Raw genomic sequence first — 23,272 nt, forward strand, 5'->3', positions numbered from 1 at the left:
GGTGATTTCACTTAGCTCCCTCTGGTGCAAATTTTGCAATAGGTTAAAATCCAATTTTGCAAACTCCATTAGAGTTTTGTTGTGGGAATCATCTTGTTTTTAGTGGCATAGCGATACAAATAGGTGTTCATAAGATTACTTGATCTTCGGGTGATACAAGGGGAAGTAGAGATAGATTGAAATGGGAATTTTATTGATCAAAGGGATAGAGATGGGATCGAGCATATATTTCATCCCAATTAATTCGTTACATACAAGTGCTTGCCCTCCTCCTCGCTCTACCTCACCTTTCTACACAACTGGAAAATGAAAACAGAAAGGAAAAACAGATCTTTTATTGAAAACAGAAATTGGCTATTGCAACATCACACAACATTCCTACTTGGCACCGTATCATTGGGCTCAACCTTTTGCAAGAGAGATTTCAAATTGGCACAGAATCAACGAGTACCGAGGTCACTATTTCCTTGAATTTGGCCCCAGAATGTGTGTAACTATCTGCATCCTTGTACACAATATGAAACGTTCGTGCCACATTGAAAACTCTCAAGAGGACAAGCATTGGGACAGCGGTTGGGCGGAGGCACTCTGAGTTGTTGTCTTTCCATGCACTTGTAACTTGTTTCTGAAATTCAGCAACGGCCTCTTCTTCTGTCGCACCATATTGTTTCATGTAGCATTCAACTGCTGAGGCTGCGTGACCTCTTTCTTGCTCAAACTGCAGTTGCACCATCACAAATGTTAGCATGAAAAAAGAGGTAGTACGAAGGATCGATGTCATAATTATATATATGCTGTACTATGAGTCTATGGCTACTTTAGAACAAGTTATATCCTCAATCGATCTTACCGCGTGGGAAACGATGTCGTCCATGAGCCTGCCAATCACTCCAGAAGCTTCAACAATTAAAGGATCACTGATAACCCAATCAAAGGCCTCTTTGGTCGCAACCTCTCCCATTCCAACAAGGGAAGCGGTCGCAAGTGATCGGAGACCAGCACTCAGTTTCCCAACTGGCATATACTCTTCCAAGGTTGGAACGTAGCCTTCGTGATACCATTTGGCTTCAATCAAGTATACTCTAACCATATCTTTCAACTGCAATTCATTTTGAGGACAATGAGTAAGTACTATTTGACTGAATTCTAACTTCTAATAAATTGTAAAAATTGAACAAAGAAGTCAGTTTGTTCAAGGCGAAGTACTGCGGATTTGGCGTATTCGACTCGATATGATCTTCCTTGCTTGGCCATTTCATCCTCAATCATGTTGTAAGTATCCAAAATCTTCTGATAAAAGTGTTTCATGTAGTCCGGAAGTTGATCCGGGGCATTGACATCCCACCTGAAAATCCAAATAGGTTATGGGAAATGACCAAGGGGTATAGCAATAGTTGTTGAAACCAAATTTAGATAATAACTTTACATTCTACTTTTAGATTTCGAAATTTATACTCTAGCATTAGTTGATAACGTTCCATCACAAATTCAAGATTCAAACACAGTCTAGCTAGGAATCTCAACTTAAAACTTTTCAAGGTTTTGATCTTGTGAGAATAGGTCAAATAAAAAATAGTTTAAGATCACGATGGAGAGGGAAATTTTAACCTTTGAATTGCATCATGGTAGATCACAAGTTCTTCGATGGTAGCATTGCTAGCATCATATAAGTCATCATTAATGGAAATCAAGGAAATCAATTTGGTTAGAATCCTTATAGCAGGAAAATATTGGGGCTCATAGTACACTCCCAATATCCAAAAGAACAACTCCACCCCTCTGTCTCTAGCGAAAGGTAGTTTCCCTGCAACGTCCAAATCTTTCCACCACCTAAACCCAAAAATTGCACAATTAAGAAAAGCGAAATGATATATTATTGATTGTATGTAAAACATAGGTCTAACATGTATATAATACCCCGGATTTCTTTGTGAAGATGAACTGATAATGTAGCATTTTTTTCAAAAAGCTAAAAAGTCTTCAAAAAAGACAATACAGGAGATACAACCTTAGATTAGTAATTTTTCCTTCAGATGCCCTTGTTTTTTTAATCTTTGTATCATTTCAGAGATTAATAAAATTCTTCTGCCGAAAAAAAAAACAAAAAAACTAATGAAGAGCTTCTAGATAGGCTTATTGAACAGTTCGTATTATGTCACCTTGTGAATTCGCTTAGCTCTTTCTGGTGCAATTTCTGCAGTAAGTTGAAATCTAATTTCACAAAATCCAATAGAACTTTGTTGTGGGAATCATCTTTTTCATAGAAGGAGATATAGTCCCTTGACTCGAGCCTTGTCAAGCCCAGGTGAATGGGCTGATCTAGAGCATGAACTACTTGTGCTGCAATTGGATTACTGCTCAAGTTTGGTAGTGCGGAATTGAGGTGAGTGGTGGTAAATTCCAGTGCTTCATCTAGTATTGCTTCTTGATGCATCCTCAGATGTGAAGCTTCATACAAACTCAACAATCCTCTCACATCACCAATCAATGATTCTTTAAATTTCCCTTCATTGTCCTTGAGTTTGTTGAATAAATCTGCTTAAACCATTCAAAAACATGCATGATGAATTTACATAGTGAAATTTATTTGTTTCTCTTCTTGCTTTTTATTACTAGTGTGGGGCTCCGTTCCGGATGGTTCGTCCTTTTTGAATGGTGGTTCGGGGTTAGCTCCTGTCTCCTTTGCTCAGTCCTGCAAAACGAAGCACGACTAAGAGACCACAGCGGAGGTTCTCCGGGATGAACCTCCGGTGCAAGAGTCAGTTTGCTTGCCAGGAAGAGTTAGAGATTGGGAGCTAGGGTTTTGTTTGAGCATACCTCTTCCAAAAAGGCATAATGGGATATTTATAGGGAACCCTTAGCTTGGTCTCCAAAATTGCACCAACGCTCAACACGCGTCTGCTGATGTCACTGTTGCATCACGTTTAGGGTTTTGCAACCGTTTTCATGATGAGCTGGCACCTTCACGTGCCACCATCATTGTCCTCATAACCGTTCGGATGACGTCACGACCATCATCATAGCCAGGGTTGCTGTTCTGATGCGGATGAGCTGGATCGTCGGCTAAGCCATGCTCGGCACCGAGCATGTTGTGGGACCTTCGGCAGCTATCCAAACGAACGTATCCTCCACCCCGAGCAGGTGTAGGGAATGGAGCATTAAAGGAGGTGTAATTAGAGGAACCCTCGGCGACAGGGACCCTCGGCTACGGTTGCTGATCCGAACGTCCAAAGAAAGATGTCTTGGAGTTGAAAGTAATACTAAATCACGCTCGGAATGGCCCGAGCCATTTTGCTCGGCCTGCTACAATAGCCCCTCAACCCATGCCGAAGATCTTCACTCGGTATGGGTTGATTTAAGATTTGGCCGAGCTTTGAACCTTCGATAGATTAATCCGAGCCCCACATAAGGTGACAGCTGTTAAGAATCTGAACGGGTGTGTCAGTTGAAGAGACGGCTGGCATGGGCAAGGACTTCAGTCGCCACGTGTCACGTAGAGGTTGGCGAGGGGTTCGGCGGTGAAATGATGGGCGGGAAATTCGAAAAGCCCCGCCCTGTTTATAAATACCGGTGAGGAAGGAGAGAGAAAGTTCTTCTGCACTTTCTCTCTCTAACGCTTGGAGCTTCTCTCTCTACATTTCCGTTCCAGAACTTAGCTTGAATCCAGATTTTCAACTTCAAGCCCCATTCCAACAGAAATCTTCAGGTATGTCATCGATTCTTATCATCTCACTCTTTATCTTGCTTTCCACGCTTATTTTCTGGGTTTCTGGGATGATTTTGGGGTTTTTTGTACTGTATGAACAGTAGATTCTGGGGAGAACGATGATGTTCATCCCTGAACTCAACTTGTTCTTCCGAGCCCCCATAGGATGTCTGGGGCTCGCCGAACGATTTCTTTCGATGGGGGTAAATTACCGAACGGTCCCCAACTCTCTTGTTTGCCGAACGCTTGGGAGTCTTTAAAGAAGTGCCGAGCCCATTATAGGTTAGAATATGACTCGTGAGCCGATAAGATGAACCAAACTTCCAAACGATTTTCTTTGCCGACGCAGATTTCAATAGCTTAATACCCCTTTGTTCTTTTCCTAGGTCTGGCTCACGAGGTCATCGACGTGTCTTCAGACTTGGATTGCTCGGAAACCGAATCCGATCGTCAATTCATCAGCGAGCTTCTCGAGTGGCGTAGGTTGAGGAATAGCCGAGCGGTTATATCTTCTTCAACGAGGATGTCGGCAACTTCTCCAGTGACAGACGATTCTAACGCCGAGCGTGACTTCGAGTACGCTGCAGACGGATTCACTACGGAGCCTGAGATTAGTTTTTCTTCTGACACCCAATCTGAGACCGAGCCATGGGTAGGACAAGAAGCCAAGTCGAGGCTTATGTCAGGGGCCGAGGCTTCAACGTCGGCGCCGAGCGATGCTGATCTCTTTGACAAGGGACTGCTATGCCCTTATGCCCACTACTTTAGTGGCGATCCGGGAGAGTATGCAGCGTTTCGTACGAAGTACGACATTCCCGACGACGTTCTGATTCACAGAGTCAAGAGCACCGATATAAAAGACCACAGGGATCACCGTCCCGAGCATATAACCGTGCCCCTAATGGCCATCTGCGAGGCCGGGCTTCGGTTCCCCCTCTACCCCTTCCTTAAGGAGATACTATGGAAGTTTAGTTTGCCACCCCATCAATTGGCAATCAACAGTTACCGAATCATCATGTCGGTAATTGCTCTGATGGAGAGCCAAGATCTGGACTTCAGGCCGACGGACCTTTTCTTCACCTACACCATGTCTCGTCATGGTAAATCTGGCCGTCGGTACCTTTCAACCCGTCCTAAAAAGAGCCCCTTGATCCAGGGTTTATCCGACACGGATAAGTGGGCCGATTTTTACCTCGAAGTCCACGGGAACTACGAATTTGGCGATGGTCTTCGTCGGTACGCAGTCCCTAAAGTTAAGGATACGAGAGGTACCAACGAACCGTTCCTTTCTTAATCTAATAAAAATTTTGCTCGACTTTTCGTTTGTTGCTTAACGTTTGCACTCCTGCTATCTTTCGTTTGCAGAGCTCGATCCTATATCAAAAGGACTTAATACAAATTCTCGAGAGAAGGCTTGCGACACGCTCCTCGCCCAAGCTTGCCGACACGCTCCAACTCTTCTTGATTATAAACCCTCATACAAGGGTGTGCTGAAAAGGAAGGAGAAAAGTAAAGAGGCCGAAGCCGAACTAGGGAAGAAGAAAACAAGTGCCCCCAAGACCACCGGAGTATCCAAAAAGGGGGGTGCTTCAAACGTCGAAGGCGTTCGGGAGAAACGGCAACAGGGAGTGCGGCTGCCGAAGATTGGATATACGGCCGAGGAGTGGCTCACTCCGCTTAGATCCGACGTTCAAGCCGACCTTGCTGACGAAGATATGTCGAGGAGAAATATCCCCAGGCCCGTCATTCCAACGAAGTCGGCAAACCCTGCTCGCAGCCGAGGCTCTTCCGACCAGCAGACACAGCAAAAGGAAAAAAGACAGAAAACATCCGAGGATGTTTTGCCACAGAACATTGCTCAGTCTGCCCCATCAAGCGTTGCACGAGCCTCTCCGTCCAAGGAGCAGAGGAATCTTCTCGAACCTCATATCGACCTCACCGACCCTGAAACAGAAGCTGCTGTCCGACGCCAATTCAGTCCCTCCTATACAATGTCTGATGGGAGAGTCCTGCAGCTGAGTGATTCCGTTAAGGAAGAACCAAACCTCGCAGTGACGCTCCTCAGGGGTCTAGCTCTTCCGAGAGACTATGACCAAGTGCCGACCGATCTGATTCCTGGGCTCGGAGAAATGTGCTCCCATCTTGTGCAGGTATAACTTGTGCTTAGATTTTGTACTTGTGATTTTTGCTTTGTACTTGTGATTTTTTCTTGTGGTAATCTTTACTTCCACGTTTTTGACAGGCTGGACAGGCTGCCCTGAAAGCCTATGACAAGGCCACCAAAGTCTCTGCCGAGCGTGAACGATACAGGTTTGACCGAGATTCGTACCGAACCAAATGGAGGATCTCGGATCAGCAAGCAAAGGATGCGGAGGTAGAGGTGGAGAGGCTGAAGAAGGAGCTTGCCGACGTTAAGGCTGCTGCCGAGGCCGATGCTGAAAAAATGAGGGTGGAAGAGAAAGAGAAACTCAAAGCTGCCGACGCCAAAGGCTATGAGGCCGGAATAAACCGAGCTGCACTGGAGTATACCCAGATAGCACATAAGATGGTGAATGACGAGCTTGAGGCTCGGCTTCCAGATTTCTTTAAGCTGGGTTATACTGCTGGTGCCGAGGCTATGGCTGCGGTAATGGCAATTCAAGCCGATTCTGTCTTTTTGAAGCAGCTTCCTGAGCCGACCGTGCCGGATCTTGAGCTTCCTTACTCCGAAGAGGAGTGCCAACCCCTGCCTCCTGAGGATGAAGATGAAGAAATGACCGAAGCGCCTGTGGCCGATCAACAGGAAAAAGCTGGAGATGATGAGAGCCATCCCGAGGCTCAAGACAAAGTTGCCGAAGATGCCCAAGTTTAGGATTCTCTTTAAGTTTTATTTTGTTTTGTTTCTGAATATTTTTGAACTTTGCTTTTGGACTGGATGGCTCCGAACGTTTAGGATTTGCCATGCCAGATGTAATAGTTTTAAGGGGGTCGGCATCGAACGTTTTACCAAGCCGAGCCCTCTTGGTAGGAGATTCTGAATTTCAAGTTTGTGTTTAAATGACTTAGAAAAAATTCTCAACTTTGTTATTGTACTGAATATTTCTTCATGCCTTAGAAATATTTTCTGAGTTTGCTCGCCGAAGGTCAAGCAGCCTTGGCTTGTTTCCAGGTTTATTTACTTGTAACAGCCCCTGCGTTGGTATAAGGCTCGGCTTCAAATGCCAGTCTTGTGCCAACGTAATATGTTAAGTAAATGTCTTAAATGGCAATTTGTTCAAGTCAAAGTATGAACATAGCCGAACCAATATGTTTAATCGAGTTGTGGCTGGAAATCAAATTGTCCGAGCCATAACATGTTTGCACTAAAGAAATCCGAACGTAGCTGTAATTGTCAGAATACCGAGCTTATAGCGATTGATGTTTGAATCATTGTAATCAAATATAGAGAACACTGATGCTTCAGAAGTAGGAGAGACTTTTCATTAAATAAAAGATGGTCAAAACAAGTACAGCATTGTGGTAGGAGAAAAGTAATAGTCTTGAGGGCTTCTGTGATAGATTGAGACCGATGAGAGACTTCAAAGGTAGGCCTTCCTGAGGTTCAGAGCATTCCAGGGGTTCTCAATTTCCCTTCCTTCTTTGTCTTCTAACTTGTACGAGCCGTTGCCGACCTCTTTAATCACCCTATAGGGTCCTTCCCAATTCGGTTTGAATTTTGTCTTCTGGTTGGCTCGGACAACCTTCCGCCAAACCCAGTCGTCGGTTCTGAACTTCTTGAGCCTTACGCTTCGATTGTAGCCCCGAGCGACTTCCTGCTGATAGTTGGCTAACTTGAGCTGAGCATCGTCTCGCTTTTCTTCGGCTAAGATAAGCTCGGTTGCCACTGCATCATTGTTGGATTCTAGATCAAAAGTTTCGGTGCGCAGGGTCGGGAACCTTGATTCCAGTGGGATGACAGCCTCCATGCCGAAGGCCATTGCAAAGGGAATTTGGCCAGTGGAGCGTCTGGGAGTGGAGCGATAGGCCTAAAGGACCCTAGGCAGTTCCTCGGCCCATTTTCCTCGTTTTGAGTCAAGCCGACGTTTGATGCCAGCGCAAACAGTCTTGTTAGTGGCTTCGACCTGGCCGTTGCCCTGGGGGTAGGATGGGGTTGAATTGAAGAATCTAATTTCGAACTCAGCACAGAGTCCAGTTAACTCTTTTTCGACGAATTGGGAGCCATTATCCGACACAATTGCATAAGGCACGCCGAACCTTGTGACGATGTTCCTCCAAACGAATCGCCGAACGTCTGTGTCAGTTGTTGTGACTAACGGCTCGGCTTCCACCCACTTTGAAAAGTAATCCGTTGCAGTGATCAAAAACTTGAAGCCCCCAGGGGCAGTTGGAAGTTTGCCAACTATATCCAAGCCCCACTGAGCAAAGGGCCATGGACTAGTGATAGGTTTGAGAGATTGAGCGGGCTGCCTTGGTATGGGGGAGAAAAGTTGGCAAGGCTTGCACTTTTTGACCACTTCTTCACAATCCTTCTTCATTCCTTTCCAAAAGTATCCCTGACTGAGAGCTCTTTGACATAGGGAACGGCCGCCAGAGTGACATCCGCAGCTGCCAGAGTGGAGCTCGATTAAAATAATTGGGACCTCGATTGGGTGAACAACTCGAAGATATGGCCCAGTGAAGCTTTTCATGTATAGTTGGCCGAGCTCAGAGATCCAGTAGTAGGCTGCTTTGCTGCGTACACGGTGGGCCTCCTTTTTGTCAGAGGGTAGAGTATCATCTTTGAGGAACGAGACGATTTCATCCATCCAACTTGGGCCGAGGGAAATGTTGAATACTTCTTCCGAGACTTCGAAGCTTGGCTGGTGAATTTCGCCGAAGCTGATGTGTCGGAATTCAGATGCTTTGCTTGCCGAGGCCAAACTTGCGAGAGCATCGGCATGAGCGTTGTTCTCTCTGTTGATCTGTTCGATTTGGAATCCTTTGAACCCTCGGATTAACTCTAGAGCGGTAGCTTGATACTTAATCATTCTTGGGTCCCGAGCTTCATAATCACCTGTTACTTGATTGACGATCAGCTGAGAGTCGCAGAACACTTGTAGGTCTTCAACTTGTAAACTTGTCGTGGCTCGGAGACCAGCAAGCAGAGCTTCATATTCGGCTTCGTTGTTTGTGGCTTAGAAGTTGATTGTGATAGCACTTTCATGAAGGACGCCACAAGGGTTTACAAGAACGACCCCTGCACCTGAGCCGTTGCTGTTTGATGCTCCGTCAACGTGCAACTTCCAAACGTCTCCGCTAAATAAGTTCCAAACTTTCCGAGCCTCTTGCTGTTCTAGCATCCCATAATTAGGCTTGACCAATGTTTCCTCGTCCGGGCTTCCAGGGGTGAATTCAGCAATAAAGTCTGCCAATACTTGTGTCTGGATTGCAGTTCGAGGCTCAAAGTGGATATCCAAATTTGCTAATTCGACCGCCCATTGAGATACTTTGCTTGATAGATCAGCCTTCCTCAAGAGATTTTTAAGTGAAAACTCCGTGAGAACTATGATGGGGTGTTCTTGAAAATAAGGGAGCAATTTCCGAGCTGCTGTAACCAATGCTAGAAGAAGCTTCTCCAGTGGCAGATATCTAGTCCGTGCTGGGAGCAAGGTTCGGCTTGAAAAGTAGATAGGTTGGTCCTCAAGGCCTTCCCGTCGGACAAGTGCCGAACTCACGGCATATGGAGAGACAGCTAAATAGAGATGGAGAGTTTCAAAAGCTACTAGTTTGACAAGAAGAGGAGCCGAACAAAGATAGGATTTCAGCTCGGTGAGGGCTGCATCACAATCTTCCGTCCATTTGAAACTTCGTCGGCTTTGCTTCTTGAGAGTTTGGAAGAAGACATGGCATTTATCCGACGAGCGGCTAATAAACCTGTTGAGAGCCGCTGCCATCCCAGTTAGCTTCTGAATTTCGCGAGGAGTTGATGGTGGTTTCAATTGCTGAATAGCTGAGATCTGGTTCGGATCTGCTTCGATACCACGCCGAGTAACCAAATAGCCGAGGAACGTCCCAGAGCTAACTCCAAAGGCGCATTTATCGGCGTTAAGCCATAGCTTGTGCTTCTTCAATATTGCAAAGACCTCGGCAAGATGAGAGAGGTGATTCTCGGCCTTGAGACTTTTCACCACCATATCGTCAATATAAGCCACCATGATTTCTCCGATGAGAATTCCGAACAACAGGTATACCATTCTTTGGAATGTGGCACCCGCATTCTTAAGGCCGAACGGCATAACCAGGTAGCAGAAGAGGCCTCTGGGTGTGATGAATGCCGTCTTTTCCATATCGTCGGGATCCATGGCTATCTGGTGGTAGCCTCGGTAAGCATCCAAGAAACTCAGCCGAGCATGACCCGCCGTTGCATCTACCAATTGATCAATTTTTGGAAGGGGAAGACAGTCTTTCGGACAAGCATCATTCAAGTTGGTGTAGTCCACACAAACTCTCCATTTTCCATTCTTCTTTTTCACCACCACAGGGTTCGCGAGCCAAGTGGGGTATTGTACTTCTTTGATGGCGCCAGCCTCGAGGAGTTTGACAACTTCTTCATTAACTGCGTCGGCGTGAATGCTGGCCGACCGCCGAGGCTTCTGAATCACAGGCTTTGCTGATTTTGAAACTTTGAGGGAGTGCTGGATGAGCTTTGGGTCAATGCCTGGCATTTCGTATGGCGTCCATGCAAAAACTTCGATGTTGCTTTTGAGGAACTGCAAGGTTTCTTCACTCTCGGCTTGGGATAGACCAGCGCCGAGCATGAAATAACGTGATGCATCCTCGTTAAGTGGGAATTTGATAAGATCCTCAATTGATTTCTCTTCAGGAAGAGATCCGACGTCTTCGAGAACTGGTTTGTCAGGGACTTCAACCCAATGTACTCTTTTGGAGCTCGATGACTCTCCAATGGCCGAGACGTAACACTGTCTGGCTTGTAACTGATCTCCAAATAGGTCTTCTTGTTTGCCGTTAGCGCCGATGTACCTGACCACTTGATGGTAGGTTGAGGCGACGGCCTTGATTGAATAGAGCCAATTTCGGCCAAGGATTGCGTTGTATGGGCTCGGTGCATCTACAACGACGAATTCTTGATTAGAAGCAACCGAGCCCGTAACGACAGGGAGGGTAATCCTTCCGAGAGGCCAAACTGGAGTGCCACTGAAACCAATTAAAGGGACTTCTGCTGGTAATAGGCACGACTGTGGGATTTTGAGCTCGTTGAAGAGAGATAAATACATCACTTCTGCCGAGCTTCCTTGGTCAATAAGCACCCTTTTGACCGAGTGAGTTGAGATTTGGAGTGTGACCACCAGAGCGTCGCAATGGGGGGTTTGGATGCGTTGAAGATCTTGCTCGGTGAAGGAGATTGACCAGGGACGCTCGAGCATTTTGACTCTTTTTGGAGCACGATCGATGGAAAAAACTTGGGTAACATTCTCAGCTTTGACAAGCTCTTGACAAAGTTGTTTTGCTGCCTCCTTTGTTGTTGACCCATGAATAACGTTGATTACTCCGACTGGTCGTGGAATAAGGTTTTGTCCACCAGCGTTCGGCTGTCTCCTCGGCGTCTTTGTCCAATCGACATGATCATCAAGAAGTCCTTGTGCCGCTAGATTTTCCAAAAGTGCCTTATAGGGAGCGCAAGCCGTGGTGTAATGCCCGAGCTCGTTATGGTACGAGCATCTCTTCCGATTGTTGTTATTGCCTTCTTCTGTGTTCAATTTGGGAGGGTTCGGCCAAACAAATAACGGTTCCCTCTCAATCGTACGGAGGAGGAAATAAATTGGCTCTTTGAAAACTGTGGTTTCAGCTATATAGTCATGAGCTTTCGGCCCCTTTTTGTCTGCCACCTTGACTGTGTTGACCTGCTTCTTCGGCTGGACAGCGACCACAGGCTTCGGTGGCGCGATTTGGGGCGTGGGAACATGAAGGCTTTGAGGTACAATTGAGTTCTGTCCTCCTTGGAGTTCTCGCTCGGCGAGGAACTCTTCGTAGGAGCAGAACTGTTCTACCGTCCTCATTAGCTCGTTCATTCCATGAGGCGCCCTTATTGCCAACTCATCCAAGATCTTGCTTCCAGTTTCCAAACCATTCTTAAAATTCCTTGCCGCCCAGTATTGATCAACACCGGGTATCTCGTTAAACAACTGCCAGTAACGTTCGGCATACTTCTGAAGCGTTTCGCCGGGCCTCTTTCTCATCTGTGCCAAGGCATCTTCTTCCTTGGCTTGCTTGTTGCTAGTGATGAACCGATAGTTAAAAGCTCTTTCAAGCTCTTTGAAACTATGGATCGATCCAGCCTTTAATTGGTTGAACCAAAGCAAGCCGAGGCGCCCAAGACTTGAGGGGAATGCTTTACACATGATGGCATCGTCGTCGGTGACACACGAGATGGTGCTTCTGTAACTAATGAGATGGGTGTATGCCTCGGTCGTGCTGGGATCGAACTTCTGAAACTTTAGGAGATGTAGACCTAGCTTCGGCAACGTGGCTTGGATCTTTGCCGAGAAGGGTGATTCTGTCAGCTTTTTCAATTGGTACTCGTGGGTTGGCTGAGGGGGAAGACCTTCCCGAGCGTTTCGAGACTTCTTTGATGCTCGGCATTCTTGTTCCTTTTGTTTTCCTTCGTTCTCATCCTGCCGACGTTGAAATCCCCTCTCCTTCTTCTCTATGGGGACCTTTTTGTAGTCATCTTCTGGAAGATTTTCGGTATGGTAAGCCCTTCGTTGGCTAGGGCGATCGTCTTGCCGAACGACGACACTTACACTCCTTTCACAGTTTAGCCTCCGAGCGCTTGCTGAATTTGTTGCTCGTCCTTCGTAGGCTTTTTCCCGAGGGACTTCATCATGTTCGATCCGATGGCTCTGGGGACCTTTCCCGTTTCTTCTCGGCGTTCGGCTTCTTTGCCGTTCGGATTTGTACGGGATGAGAGCCTGATCGTTGTGTTGGAATTCCACGGTATCGTAGCTTTGGGAGCCCTGGGAGTATTCGTCTCCAGCCGATGAACTTGAGAAAACAGTATGCGGGCTCCCCTCTCGTTGTCCTTCTCTGCCTCTATGTCCCGCACCATTGCCAAGACGTTTATGAACTGGTGAGAGTTGCTGCCTAAGGCGAGCGCTATCCCCAGTTCGATGGTCTGTCAATGGTGGGTCCAGGCGGTCGTGGACTGAGATTCTTTTTGGCCGCGCATCAACACCCAAAGGAGGAGGGGGTGGTAGATTTCCTCTCCGGCGCCGACCCTGAGATCCGGAGTGGGATGCCGTAGGAAATTCTTTGGCCTTAATTTTTTCGATCTCCATTCGTAGGACGGCTACATCAGCGTTGGTCTGTTCTTGTTGCTGTTCTAGCATTTGTACGTATACTAGAGCATCTTCACTCAGGCCCACTGGACGTTGGATGGAAGAGCTCACGCCTGGTGGAGTAAATCCAGGAGGGTGAGATGGGGAGGTAACGTTGATACCAGTTTCAGAGGTGATGTGCAAAGAGGAACTGAGGGGTTGAAAGAGAGGAGGCGGTGGTGCTCCGCCCATTTTTCTTTGGAGGAGACTGGTGGAGATTTTGAGGGGTGAGGTTTTTAGGTACGAAAGAAGTGGTCGGGGTGGGGGAGCCGCCGTGGATCTGAGAATCAAGTTTCACGTCGGGTTCACCAAATTGTGGGGCTCCGTTCCGGATGGTTCGTCCTTTTTGAATGGTGGTTCGGGGTTAGCTCCTGTCTCTTTTGCTTTGTCCTGCAAAACGAAGCACGACTAAGAGACCACACCGGAGGTTCTCCGGGATGGACCTCCGGTGCAAGAGTCAGTTTGCTTGCCAGGAAGAGTTAGAGATTGGGAGCTAGGGTTTTGTTTGAGCATACCTCTTCCAAAAAGGCATAATGGGATATTTATAGGGAACCCTTAGCTTGGTCTCCAAAATTGCACCAACGCTCAACATGCGTCTGCTGATGTCACTGTTGCATCACGTTTAGGGTTTTGCAACCGTTTTCATGATGAGCTGGCACCTTCACGTGCCACCATCATTGTCCTCATAACCGTTCGGATGACGTCACGACCATCATCATAGCCAGGGTTGCTGTTCTGATGCGGATGAGCTGGATCGTCGGCCAAGCCATGCTCGACACCGAGCATGTTGTGGGACCTTCGGCAGCTATCCAAACGAACGTATCCTCCACCCCGAGCAGGTGTAGGGAATGGAGCATTAAAGGAGGTGTAATTAGAGGAACCCTCGGCGACAGAGACCCTCGGCTACGGTTGCTGATCCGAACGTCCAAAGACAGATGTCTTGGAGTTGAAAGTAATACTAGATCACGCTCGGAATGGCCCGAGCCATTTTGCTCGGCCTGCTACAACTAGTACCAAAAAGTGAGGCTTAAGACTACGTTGAGTTGTAGCGAGCAACAACACTAATAGAGTATATATGCATTCTCTAAAACTCTCTCGTTGCTTTTTTCTTACTATCGTTCTCGATTTCATTGTTTGTTTTTAAAATACTCCCTCTGTTTCAAATTGTTGTGTCTGTTTCCTTTTTGGGACCTCTCAAAAAATTGTCTATATTTCACAATCTATAATGTTTTTTATGGATTTGAAATCCTTGTTTAACAAATTTAATTGAGATCTATCAAATAATATCCTTATTGAATATAAAAAATATTATAAATTAAAAGGAAACAGGGACAACAATTTGGGACCAGAGGGAGTAATGTAATTTCCCGTCGCCGGAAAAAAAATCACTTTCCATAACAGTAGAAGACACAAAGGTGACTTACCACAAGAGACGGGATATCCTTGTTGTCTAAGTAATCGAAATGAGAGAGCAGTCATGTAAAGATCCTCATCATTATTCACATTTTTTTGAGCAATTTGATGATCGGTTTCATATATGTGATGTAATATTTTCTCAATCTCTGTTTCGAAATGGTAGGCCACACCCAGGCGTTGGATTGCATCAATAAGCTCTAGCTGTTGTGAAGGTTCACCCTTAGCTTCCACTAGCTGCTTTCTCACCTTTTCTTTAAGCTGTTGATGATTTCGCTTCATGTTGATATCCACTTCCTACAGGAAAAATAAATAATTACAACCATGTCTTAACATTATTACGTGGATTAGAACCATTGGTTTAACGGTTGCGTACTTGCACTTAGGTGTAGTGAGATATCGGGTTCAATTTTTATTTATTGATCAATGGGTTCGGATCCTTTATAGATTTGTCTAACAAAAAAGTATACCTGCAGGTTACGTGAATCTTCATCATCTAACCCGAGAAATTTTTATTTTTATTACCACAGGAAATACATTCTGGTCTAGGAATTGTGTGAGAACAGAAATTAAAACGAAAACATGACCTAGAATACTTGCTTTTCCAAGCTGGTTTTAAAATTGAACGCGGTCAAAATCATTTTCTTAACCAGGTGAGCCCATGCTGCACTCGTCTACCATTTTAGGGGTTTTCTAGTTTTTCCAATTTCGATAATCCAATTTGCGTTGATCAAAATACAAAGATGTCCTAAATTATTGGTCCAATTTGATAACTCAAATAACAAAATTATGTATGTAGTATTCCCTTTCGACCGTTTTCTATTTCATACTTTGCATGTAGCTAGGTTGGGAGTGAGAAAGGATTTTTTTGGTCAACTTGCATGGGAGAAATCTTAAATCTCAGTTAAGTTTGTTTAAGAAATAGCCTTATCTAATTATTTTTATTTTCCCATGTCTTTTGGAAAATAGCAGATGTATTTACGTAGAGTAGAACAATTAGATAACACGATTGGACATAGTAGAATTTTATTCAATAATGGTCCTATTTTCATCTAGACCACCCCACGTGTATCTTCATTTAAAGAAAAAATAATACAATTAATTTTACCATGTCAGCAGAAGCGTATGCAAGGAAATGATCTCCCCAAACGCTAGGATGAAAAACTGATGCAGGGCGACGCTGTATGATCGGAACGGGTGCCTTACTTGCGGTTAATAAAACTGTTGGGATAGAAGCCAATGCCATTTTTCTGGGTTGGGTGGCTGTGTTATGTGAAGGAATAAGATAAGAGGAATGAAGAGAAATTATGGTGTTGAATAAAGAGCAATTGTGCCTTCTATTTATAGAGTGGCTAGATTCTGATGGGACTGGAGACATCCTTTAGGAGGCAGCAAGATAATGTTGTTTATTTGGGAGAGAAGAATTACACTTTCTATGTGACACGGTTATGTCTTTTACTCTATTTATTAATCTTTGTAATATCATTTTCAAAGATTAATAAATTTCATATTTTGTTGTTAAAGAAAAAAAGAATGTGTGTGTGTACTACATACATTTTAGGGGCTCAAAGTGAACTTCAATATTAGGGCTCCATACTTACTTTTGTGAGAACAAATATACAATAACGTATAGTACACAAGTAGATAAAATTACCAAAAATAGTAATTATTAAAAGAAGTAATAAAAACACCACTTGAACATCTGTCTCCTTGCATTTTTAGCGACAAATATAGCAATTATAAAAATTAGGCAAATGCTAATCAATGTCTCTGAGGCACAAGTTAAGATGCGGTATATATAGATTATTCACAAGTTAAGGACCTAAGGTACAATAAATAAGGAAGGTGGAATGCATATGGAATATGCACAAATGTCACAAGGAAACATTAATCAATGAATATTTCATGTAAATGATTTGTCTATTTATTCTCATATGTCCATATTTGTGCGAACTAGTAATCTGTGTATCTAGAAGAATACCATTTTCCTTGCAAGGGATTTTTTTTTTTAGGCAGCAAGATTTTATTAGAACTCGACAAAGGCTACATTGAGGCAGCCAAACTCTATCTTGATCAAGAGAAAAACTTGAAATATAGAGAGAGCCAAAAGAAAGAGAAAAAGGAAAATGATACATCCAACACTAAGTTGAATGGATCCACAAACAAGGTGGAGTCATCCAACCACTTAGAACTTGAACAATTTACGACGTACTACTATTTTTGTTTGCAAAAAAAAAAAAATATATATATATTATTATTTTTTTATCAGAGAAGAAAAGTTAATTACTCCAACATATTTTGAAATAAGTATGTACGGTCAATTCTTTTAGAATAAAATATTAGTATGTTACCATGTTTTCTAAGGTTGATTTTTGTGTTTCCTGCATGTTTAGTTTAAACTATTATTCATGTTTCATAGTTAGCCTATATATGTTCCTCATTATTTATGTTTTCCTAATTTCAAGTCTATTTTTTTTAGCCAACTAGAAAACGTGAATAATTGCTGTGTTTCCTGTTTAGTTTAGACTATTATTCATGTTTTCTAGTTAGCCTATGTTTCGTTATTATTTAAGTTCTCCTAAGTTGGTTATGTTTCTTAGCCATCAAATCTTGTAACCTATATAAAAGACATGTTAGGCCTATGTTTTAATACACATCTATGAAAGCAAATTTCTTGTTAATTCTCTTTTCTAACAAAGCGTTGTTTGCTTAGGTTCACTTCAAATAACTCCTTCATGCATGCATGCACGCCTTTGAATTGTGAAAATTATTAGCTTTCTGATTCTTTAATTGAATGGTGGAAATTATTAGCTTTCTGATTCTGAACAATTCAACGACGTGATATTTTCTACAAAGAAGATGCCAAATTTTACAACATGTTTCTTTTCTTTTCTTTTTTCGGTCAAGCGAAAAATTCAATAAAACTTAAAGAGAGTACCACATTAAGAGTACAACCAGAGTTTTGGATACTATAGCACAAGAACTCGCAACCTAGTCAAGCACTTGCCTGATATTCAGGCTTTCTCTAATTACAAATTTCCTCATCGCGATGGGCATGTCCATAACAAACACGAGGTCGCCTAGAGGAATTAAAGTTCTGAAGCACGCAACGCACGCACGGTCTAAACTCGTGGATGTTAAAGTTAGCTACTACAATTATTAATTTAACCTGGCCTCCGTAGTTCGCAGCACCCCTTGGTTGAATATTTATAAAACCTGGTCTCTTCAAATTAATTAATGGCTGCAAAGACTATTCAAACCATTAATTGTTATTTTCTTTTTTCTTTACTCTGTTGTGCAAGACAAATATAGAGCCTTGTTGGTTCTCTGATTACTTGTTCCCTTGAGTTACCACTTTTTTCCCGTACACATTACACGACCTTTGTAAACCTGCATCTAAACAGCTTTTTTTTTTCCTCTCAAGCGTAAGAATTACTTTGGGCGTAAAATGTTTTCCTGTAAAATATTTTACCTATTTTTCAGTGTTTGGTTGTATAAAAAATGAGGAAAACATTTTAAATGTAAATTTTTTTTTCATTAATTGGATGAAATTAACTTACCCTTAAATCTTCCATAGGTTATTTTTTGAAATGAACCCGCTGCCCTCCACTGCAATTCTTACTGCTCAGTTTTCTCATTCGTCAGTCTTAACCCAAGTTAAATTCTAATATTTTCAGATCTCTCCACCGTTTAAGCCCCCCTCTCCCTCTCTACACTATTTTGTCAATTTTTAAAAATATTTTCAAGTGCCAACCAAGCACCAGAAAATAAAAATTTGAAATTTGTTTTTAAAAAAAAACATTTTACATGAAAAATATTTTACTTACACCGAAACATAACGGAGCCTACATGAAACTGGAAACAATTCCACAATCATCATCTACATGAAACTGGAGCCTATATTAGTTGCATCCTTAGGTTGTGGCTGAACTTTATAGAACCAACCAAATTTAAGAATGTAGCAAAATGCACTACAAGAAAAATGAAAATTAGTGACGAAAAAGTGGCGACGAAATTTAATTTTGTCACTAAATGAGTATATTTGGCGACGAAAAAATAAATTCGTTACTATTTTGATAACTTTCGTGACGAAATAATTTCGTCACCAATTATGCCTGTTTAGCGACGAAAAAAATATTTTCATCACTAAAGGTACCCATTTGGCGATAAAATACATTTTTCGTCGCCGAAAATTTAAAAAAGGTGACAAAATTATTTTTTGTCGCCAAAGATAATCATTTGGTGACAAAAAATATATTTCGTCGCCAAATGTGAGCAATTTAGTGATGAAATATTTTTTTCGTCACCAAATGCTTAATTTTGGTGACGAAAAATAATTTCGTCACCATTTTAACGCTTTCATCGACAAAAATATATTTCGTTGTCAAATGAGTACCTTTCGTGACGAAATTTATGAATTGCGCTTTGTCACTAAATGTATTTCTGACATAACTCTTTACTAAAATCTCCGATTGAGATAATTCAAATTGGATTTGAACAATAACTCAATTGCCTACAACTTTCATGTTTATCATAATTGCTAATTTTAATGTTTAAAGGTCCAAAATTACATTCGAAATATATTTTCATGTTAAACATATGTGTTATATATTAGATATTTCAAATATTTTCTGAAAAGTGTGTGTAGTGCAGTTGGTTGGAGCTTGCGCGAAAAACTCAAGGGACTCGGGTTCGAAACCCAGCAGGAGCAAGAAAGATGGATTTCTTTTCCCATATGAAAACATATTTCGCAACGAAAAATTTCGTCACCGATTTCTTATATTAGTGACAAAAAATTTCGTCACCAATGTGACCCATCGGTGACGAATTTTTTCGTCGTCAAAAAGAAAAATAAGTGAGGAAAAAAATTTCGTCACCAATTATTCACTTTTTGGTGACGAAATATTTCGTCATCAAAAGGCACTATAGGTGACGAAAAATAGATTTCGTCACCAGGTAAGAATCCTCGACAACCTTTAGTCGACAAATTTTTTTTCGTCACTTATATTATTTGTGATGAAAAACATGCAATTTGTGACGATTTTCATTTGTCACCCAATTGAATTTTTCTTGTAGTGATGGGTTAAGATATGATTCATACTTCATATTATAATGAAAGTAAGGGAGATTTAAGCTTTCAACGAAATCCAATACATGAGTATTCACTTTTGTTTGCTGAAATGTTATTCATATATTTGGCGCCAAATAATTCGGTTATATATCCATTTTGATGTCTCAAATCATTCGGGATACAAGATAATCCATTCTAATCGTTCTCCTTTTGTTTGTCAGAATTTTTTTCTGTAACTTTGAAATATAAAAAGTTTCTTTCAAATCTTTCGAATTTGTATTGCCATTTCACATACACAGACTTTTTGACCCATTTTTTTTTATATCTTTTCAAGTGGTACGTAGGAGAATACAAGTATAAAAAATACGTGAAATTAAAAATATTTCCACAATTATTATAAGTGCAACCCAACTACTGACTCCATTAGAGGGAGAAATAATTCAAACAGGTACATACAAAGAAAATAACACACACGCATGTGGGAAAATTCGAACTCCGAATCTCTTATTGAGATGCAAAAGTTCTAGCTAACTGAGCTAGCCGTAGTTGGTTGACACCAAGTTACTTTTCTTCATTTTGTGCTCACACCTTTCTTATAAACACTCAAAATAGAATTGAGTACCGGTGTTCGAGCCGTGCTTTTAGGCACAAGCATGCGCTAGTGCATATATAAGCCTAACCCAATTACTAGCTCCCCTTATAGAGAAAAACAATCTCAAATAATTCCACAATCAATATAAGCCAAACCCAACTACGAAGCTCCGTTATGTGGGGACAAATAATCTCACCATAAATAAAGGGAAGAACACACACACGCGATGGAGAGATTCAAACTCCTAATCTCTTAAAAAATGTAATAGTCTTGGTCAACTAATTAAATGAGACAGGCCAGTTGGTTTCGACATGTGGACAAGCATTTATACTTTTCATTCATTAATTACCCCTAATCCTCATACAGATTTCTCTTCTCGGAAAACAATACTCCTAATCCACGCTATCCCTATCAGTGTCTTTTAAACATTCTCCAACCTTTCTTCCTTCCTGTGAAGGAAAGACTCCTTAAAGAAAAACGTCGCTTTCATGTCATTTCCACGAGATTTGCCTTTGACTTGAGTCCTGCTACTGTGTCTGTGTGCCGACGAGAGTGCCTAAAAACGTTAATGTAATCAAATTAATATGCTTCTGTAGACACCCCATTCTGGACTGTCCAGATAACGTTATTTGTCGATTTTTTACTTCCTCGATGATGATTTTGGTCGAGAACAGTCTGAGGATAATGGTGTGTTTGAGCTTTGAGCGTCCCAAACCCCTTTTCAAACCTTTCAAAAGGGGTTTGACCCAGTTATAATTGGCGCACGCAGGTTCATATGTGGCGCACGCCAGTCAATTCCAGTCAAATCAACTTTATTCAGCCACTTGGGCGGGACTTTTGTGCCACACTGACGTCAGCTACAGCGTCCCTAATGATTACTTTCGGCAGAGACGTTCCCTCTCTCTCCTACACCTCCCATCAAGGCAAGTCCCATGCATTTAATGCATGGGAGGCTCCAACCTTGCCTTAACCAGCCAAACAAGGCCCTAGACCAGACTGATCTCAGTCTCTCTCTCCCCTATAAATACCCCCCTTGCATTCATTTGCAAGGGGTTGGCCTCATTAAAAAGTAGAAGCTCTCTCCTTCCTCCTTTCTTGCTTTTTATCCCTTTTTCTTCCATTGAAAGAGAAAAGAAAACAGCCCACTTCCACACACCCTGCTGACATCCAGTCACCATCTAAGCTTCCATCTCCAAGCTTTAAAGTTCAATACCACCTTCAATCCTCAAACAAAGAGGTATACCACCTTTGTGTCCTTTTCTGTTTTTGGCCCCTGAGGGGAACCAGTGAGGCCCAGGCTAGTAAGTAATACTAGTCCTGGCCTCAAACTGGCAAAATACGACAAACGTATGAGGTGATACATGGCGCACGCCAGTAACAATATGCCGTACGCCAGTCATGGTAGAACGAGCACTACTGGAGTGGGGATCATGGACTACCATTTCTGTCGTTTTATCTTTCTGTCAGTCACCCTTGTCTACGAAGATGGAACGACCATGGTGGTTAAGGGAGTTCCAAAGGAGGGTTTTGTGGGTTTGCCGACGACGAGAAAGTTGCAGTTGGGGTAGCGGCGGAGAATGACGGTTTTGAGCTCGGCGGCAAAGAGGCAGTTGTCGTCGGTGGGGTTTAATATTGAGGCGTAGTGAAGGAGGGCGTCGAAGGTGGGTTTGGGTAAGGGGGTGCCGTTGGCGGCGGTGGTGGTTTTCGTTTATTGGGACTCTAATTTGTTTTTGTTAAACGCAGATTTGTGAAGAGCAAAAACCAGTTAATAAAGGTTCTTTTTCCATTCCATCACGTTCATCTTGCTGAAATATTATTGATCTGAGAAATAATCAGAGATCGGTTTTGTGAGTACTGTGATGGTTATTTTCAGATTTGGAGTGGGTGTCTCAATTGGACTTGTAATTGGGTGTTATGTGTTCATCTTCTAGCCGAGTGACGTCAGTGGTGTCCGAGAAGGTGGTTTAGGTTTGGTGACGGCTATGGGGTAGAAGGTGGTTTGGGTTGCGTTGGGACTCTTGGGAGGGGAAAAGAAGATTGAGAATTGGACAATTGTGTCCTATTCGTAGAGGGCAAAATGGGAAGTTAACATTTTTCATTAATGGTGTCTAAAGCATTTGGGATTCACATAGTTACAGGGGGTTAACAGCCCCTTTGGATGGAGTGATTGCAAGAGAAAATAAAAGAAAGGGTTTTAATTTTTAGCTAAATCACTCATTTGGATTGACTATTTTGGTGAGAAATGGTGAGGAAAGTACAAAATAAAATGTTTTAATTAGCTCATCCCCTTTCTCATCCAATCATACCAAAAATGGTGAGATTTTGTGAGAAAGAGCTCCCATTTTTTATCTCACCATTTCTCACCATCCAAAGGGACTGTAAGTGTTGAGTTTCATAGTTAGAGAGGGTAAAGTGCTAATGGATGTTAGTTAAGGGGGTTAAATGTAATTTACCCTATTATTTAATATACTTCATATTCCTCATAAATGAATTGTTACACCAAATCACTGTCTTCAATAGCCAAGATAAGTTGAAAGGAGGAAGATTAAGGACAAATCTTCTCCAGATTGAATTGGCTAGAGATTGATACAACTGGATGGAATTATTGGTTGCATGATTTTATGGAACTTCCCAAGTTACAAATGGCTTGCACATTTCAGTGGCAAAGAAATGGAAACTAGGAAATTGATTGGCTACATTTTTGTTAACTAGAAGAATTATCTCTAACGGCTAAATGATGGGAACAAGTCAAGTGAAATATGGCTACCTAAATGGTTTCTAACGGCTAGTTGTGGATTCATTGAGGAAGTGGAATTTTGGTTTCAAAGTTTTGAAGAAAGGAAACAATCAAATGGAAGATTTATTGGTTGCATTATTTGCTCCAACGGCTAGTGGAGCCTCCTTCAATCATATCATTCACTCCAAGCATAAATAGAAGAAAGAGAGAAGAAGAAAGGCGACAGAAAAGCTTGAAGAACAAAATTTACATTTACCATTCTTTATCTGTCGACTCCACGCTTGCATCTTGAATATTAGTTTGAGTGTTGTTCTTGAGCCAAAATTGTAAAAGGGATTGTACATCCTTACTCATACTCTAGTGAGAGTTAAATATTTTTGTGAGTGGTTTTGGAGAGAAA

The 23,272-nt window shown here is 42.4% G+C and overlaps 1 protein-coding gene across 1 annotated transcript; it reads right to left on the reverse strand.

Moving 5' to 3' along the window:
• Positions 1-211: 211 nt before the first annotated feature.
• On the reverse strand, positions 212-15,740 carry LOC131330400 ((-)-germacrene D synthase-like). Its single transcript, XM_058363966.1, has 7 exons — positions 15,581-15,740; positions 14,484-14,769; positions 2,160-2,535; positions 1,609-1,830; positions 1,207-1,345; positions 851-1,099; positions 212-718 (listed from the first exon to the last, which is right to left on the reverse strand). Exons 1-7 carry the CDS (start codon positions 15,716-15,718, stop codon positions 425-427), a joined length of 1,704 nt encoding a protein of 567 aa, XP_058219949.1. The 5' UTR covers positions 15,719-15,740; the 3' UTR covers positions 212-424.
• Positions 15,741-23,272: the final 7,532 nt, after the last annotated feature.

The sequence above is a fragment of the Rhododendron vialii genome, chromosome 6a, assembly GCF_030253575.1.
Source record: "Rhododendron vialii isolate Sample 1 chromosome 6a, ASM3025357v1".
In the NCBI taxonomy this organism is placed as follows: Eukaryota; Viridiplantae; Streptophyta; class Magnoliopsida; order Ericales; family Ericaceae; genus Rhododendron; species Rhododendron vialii.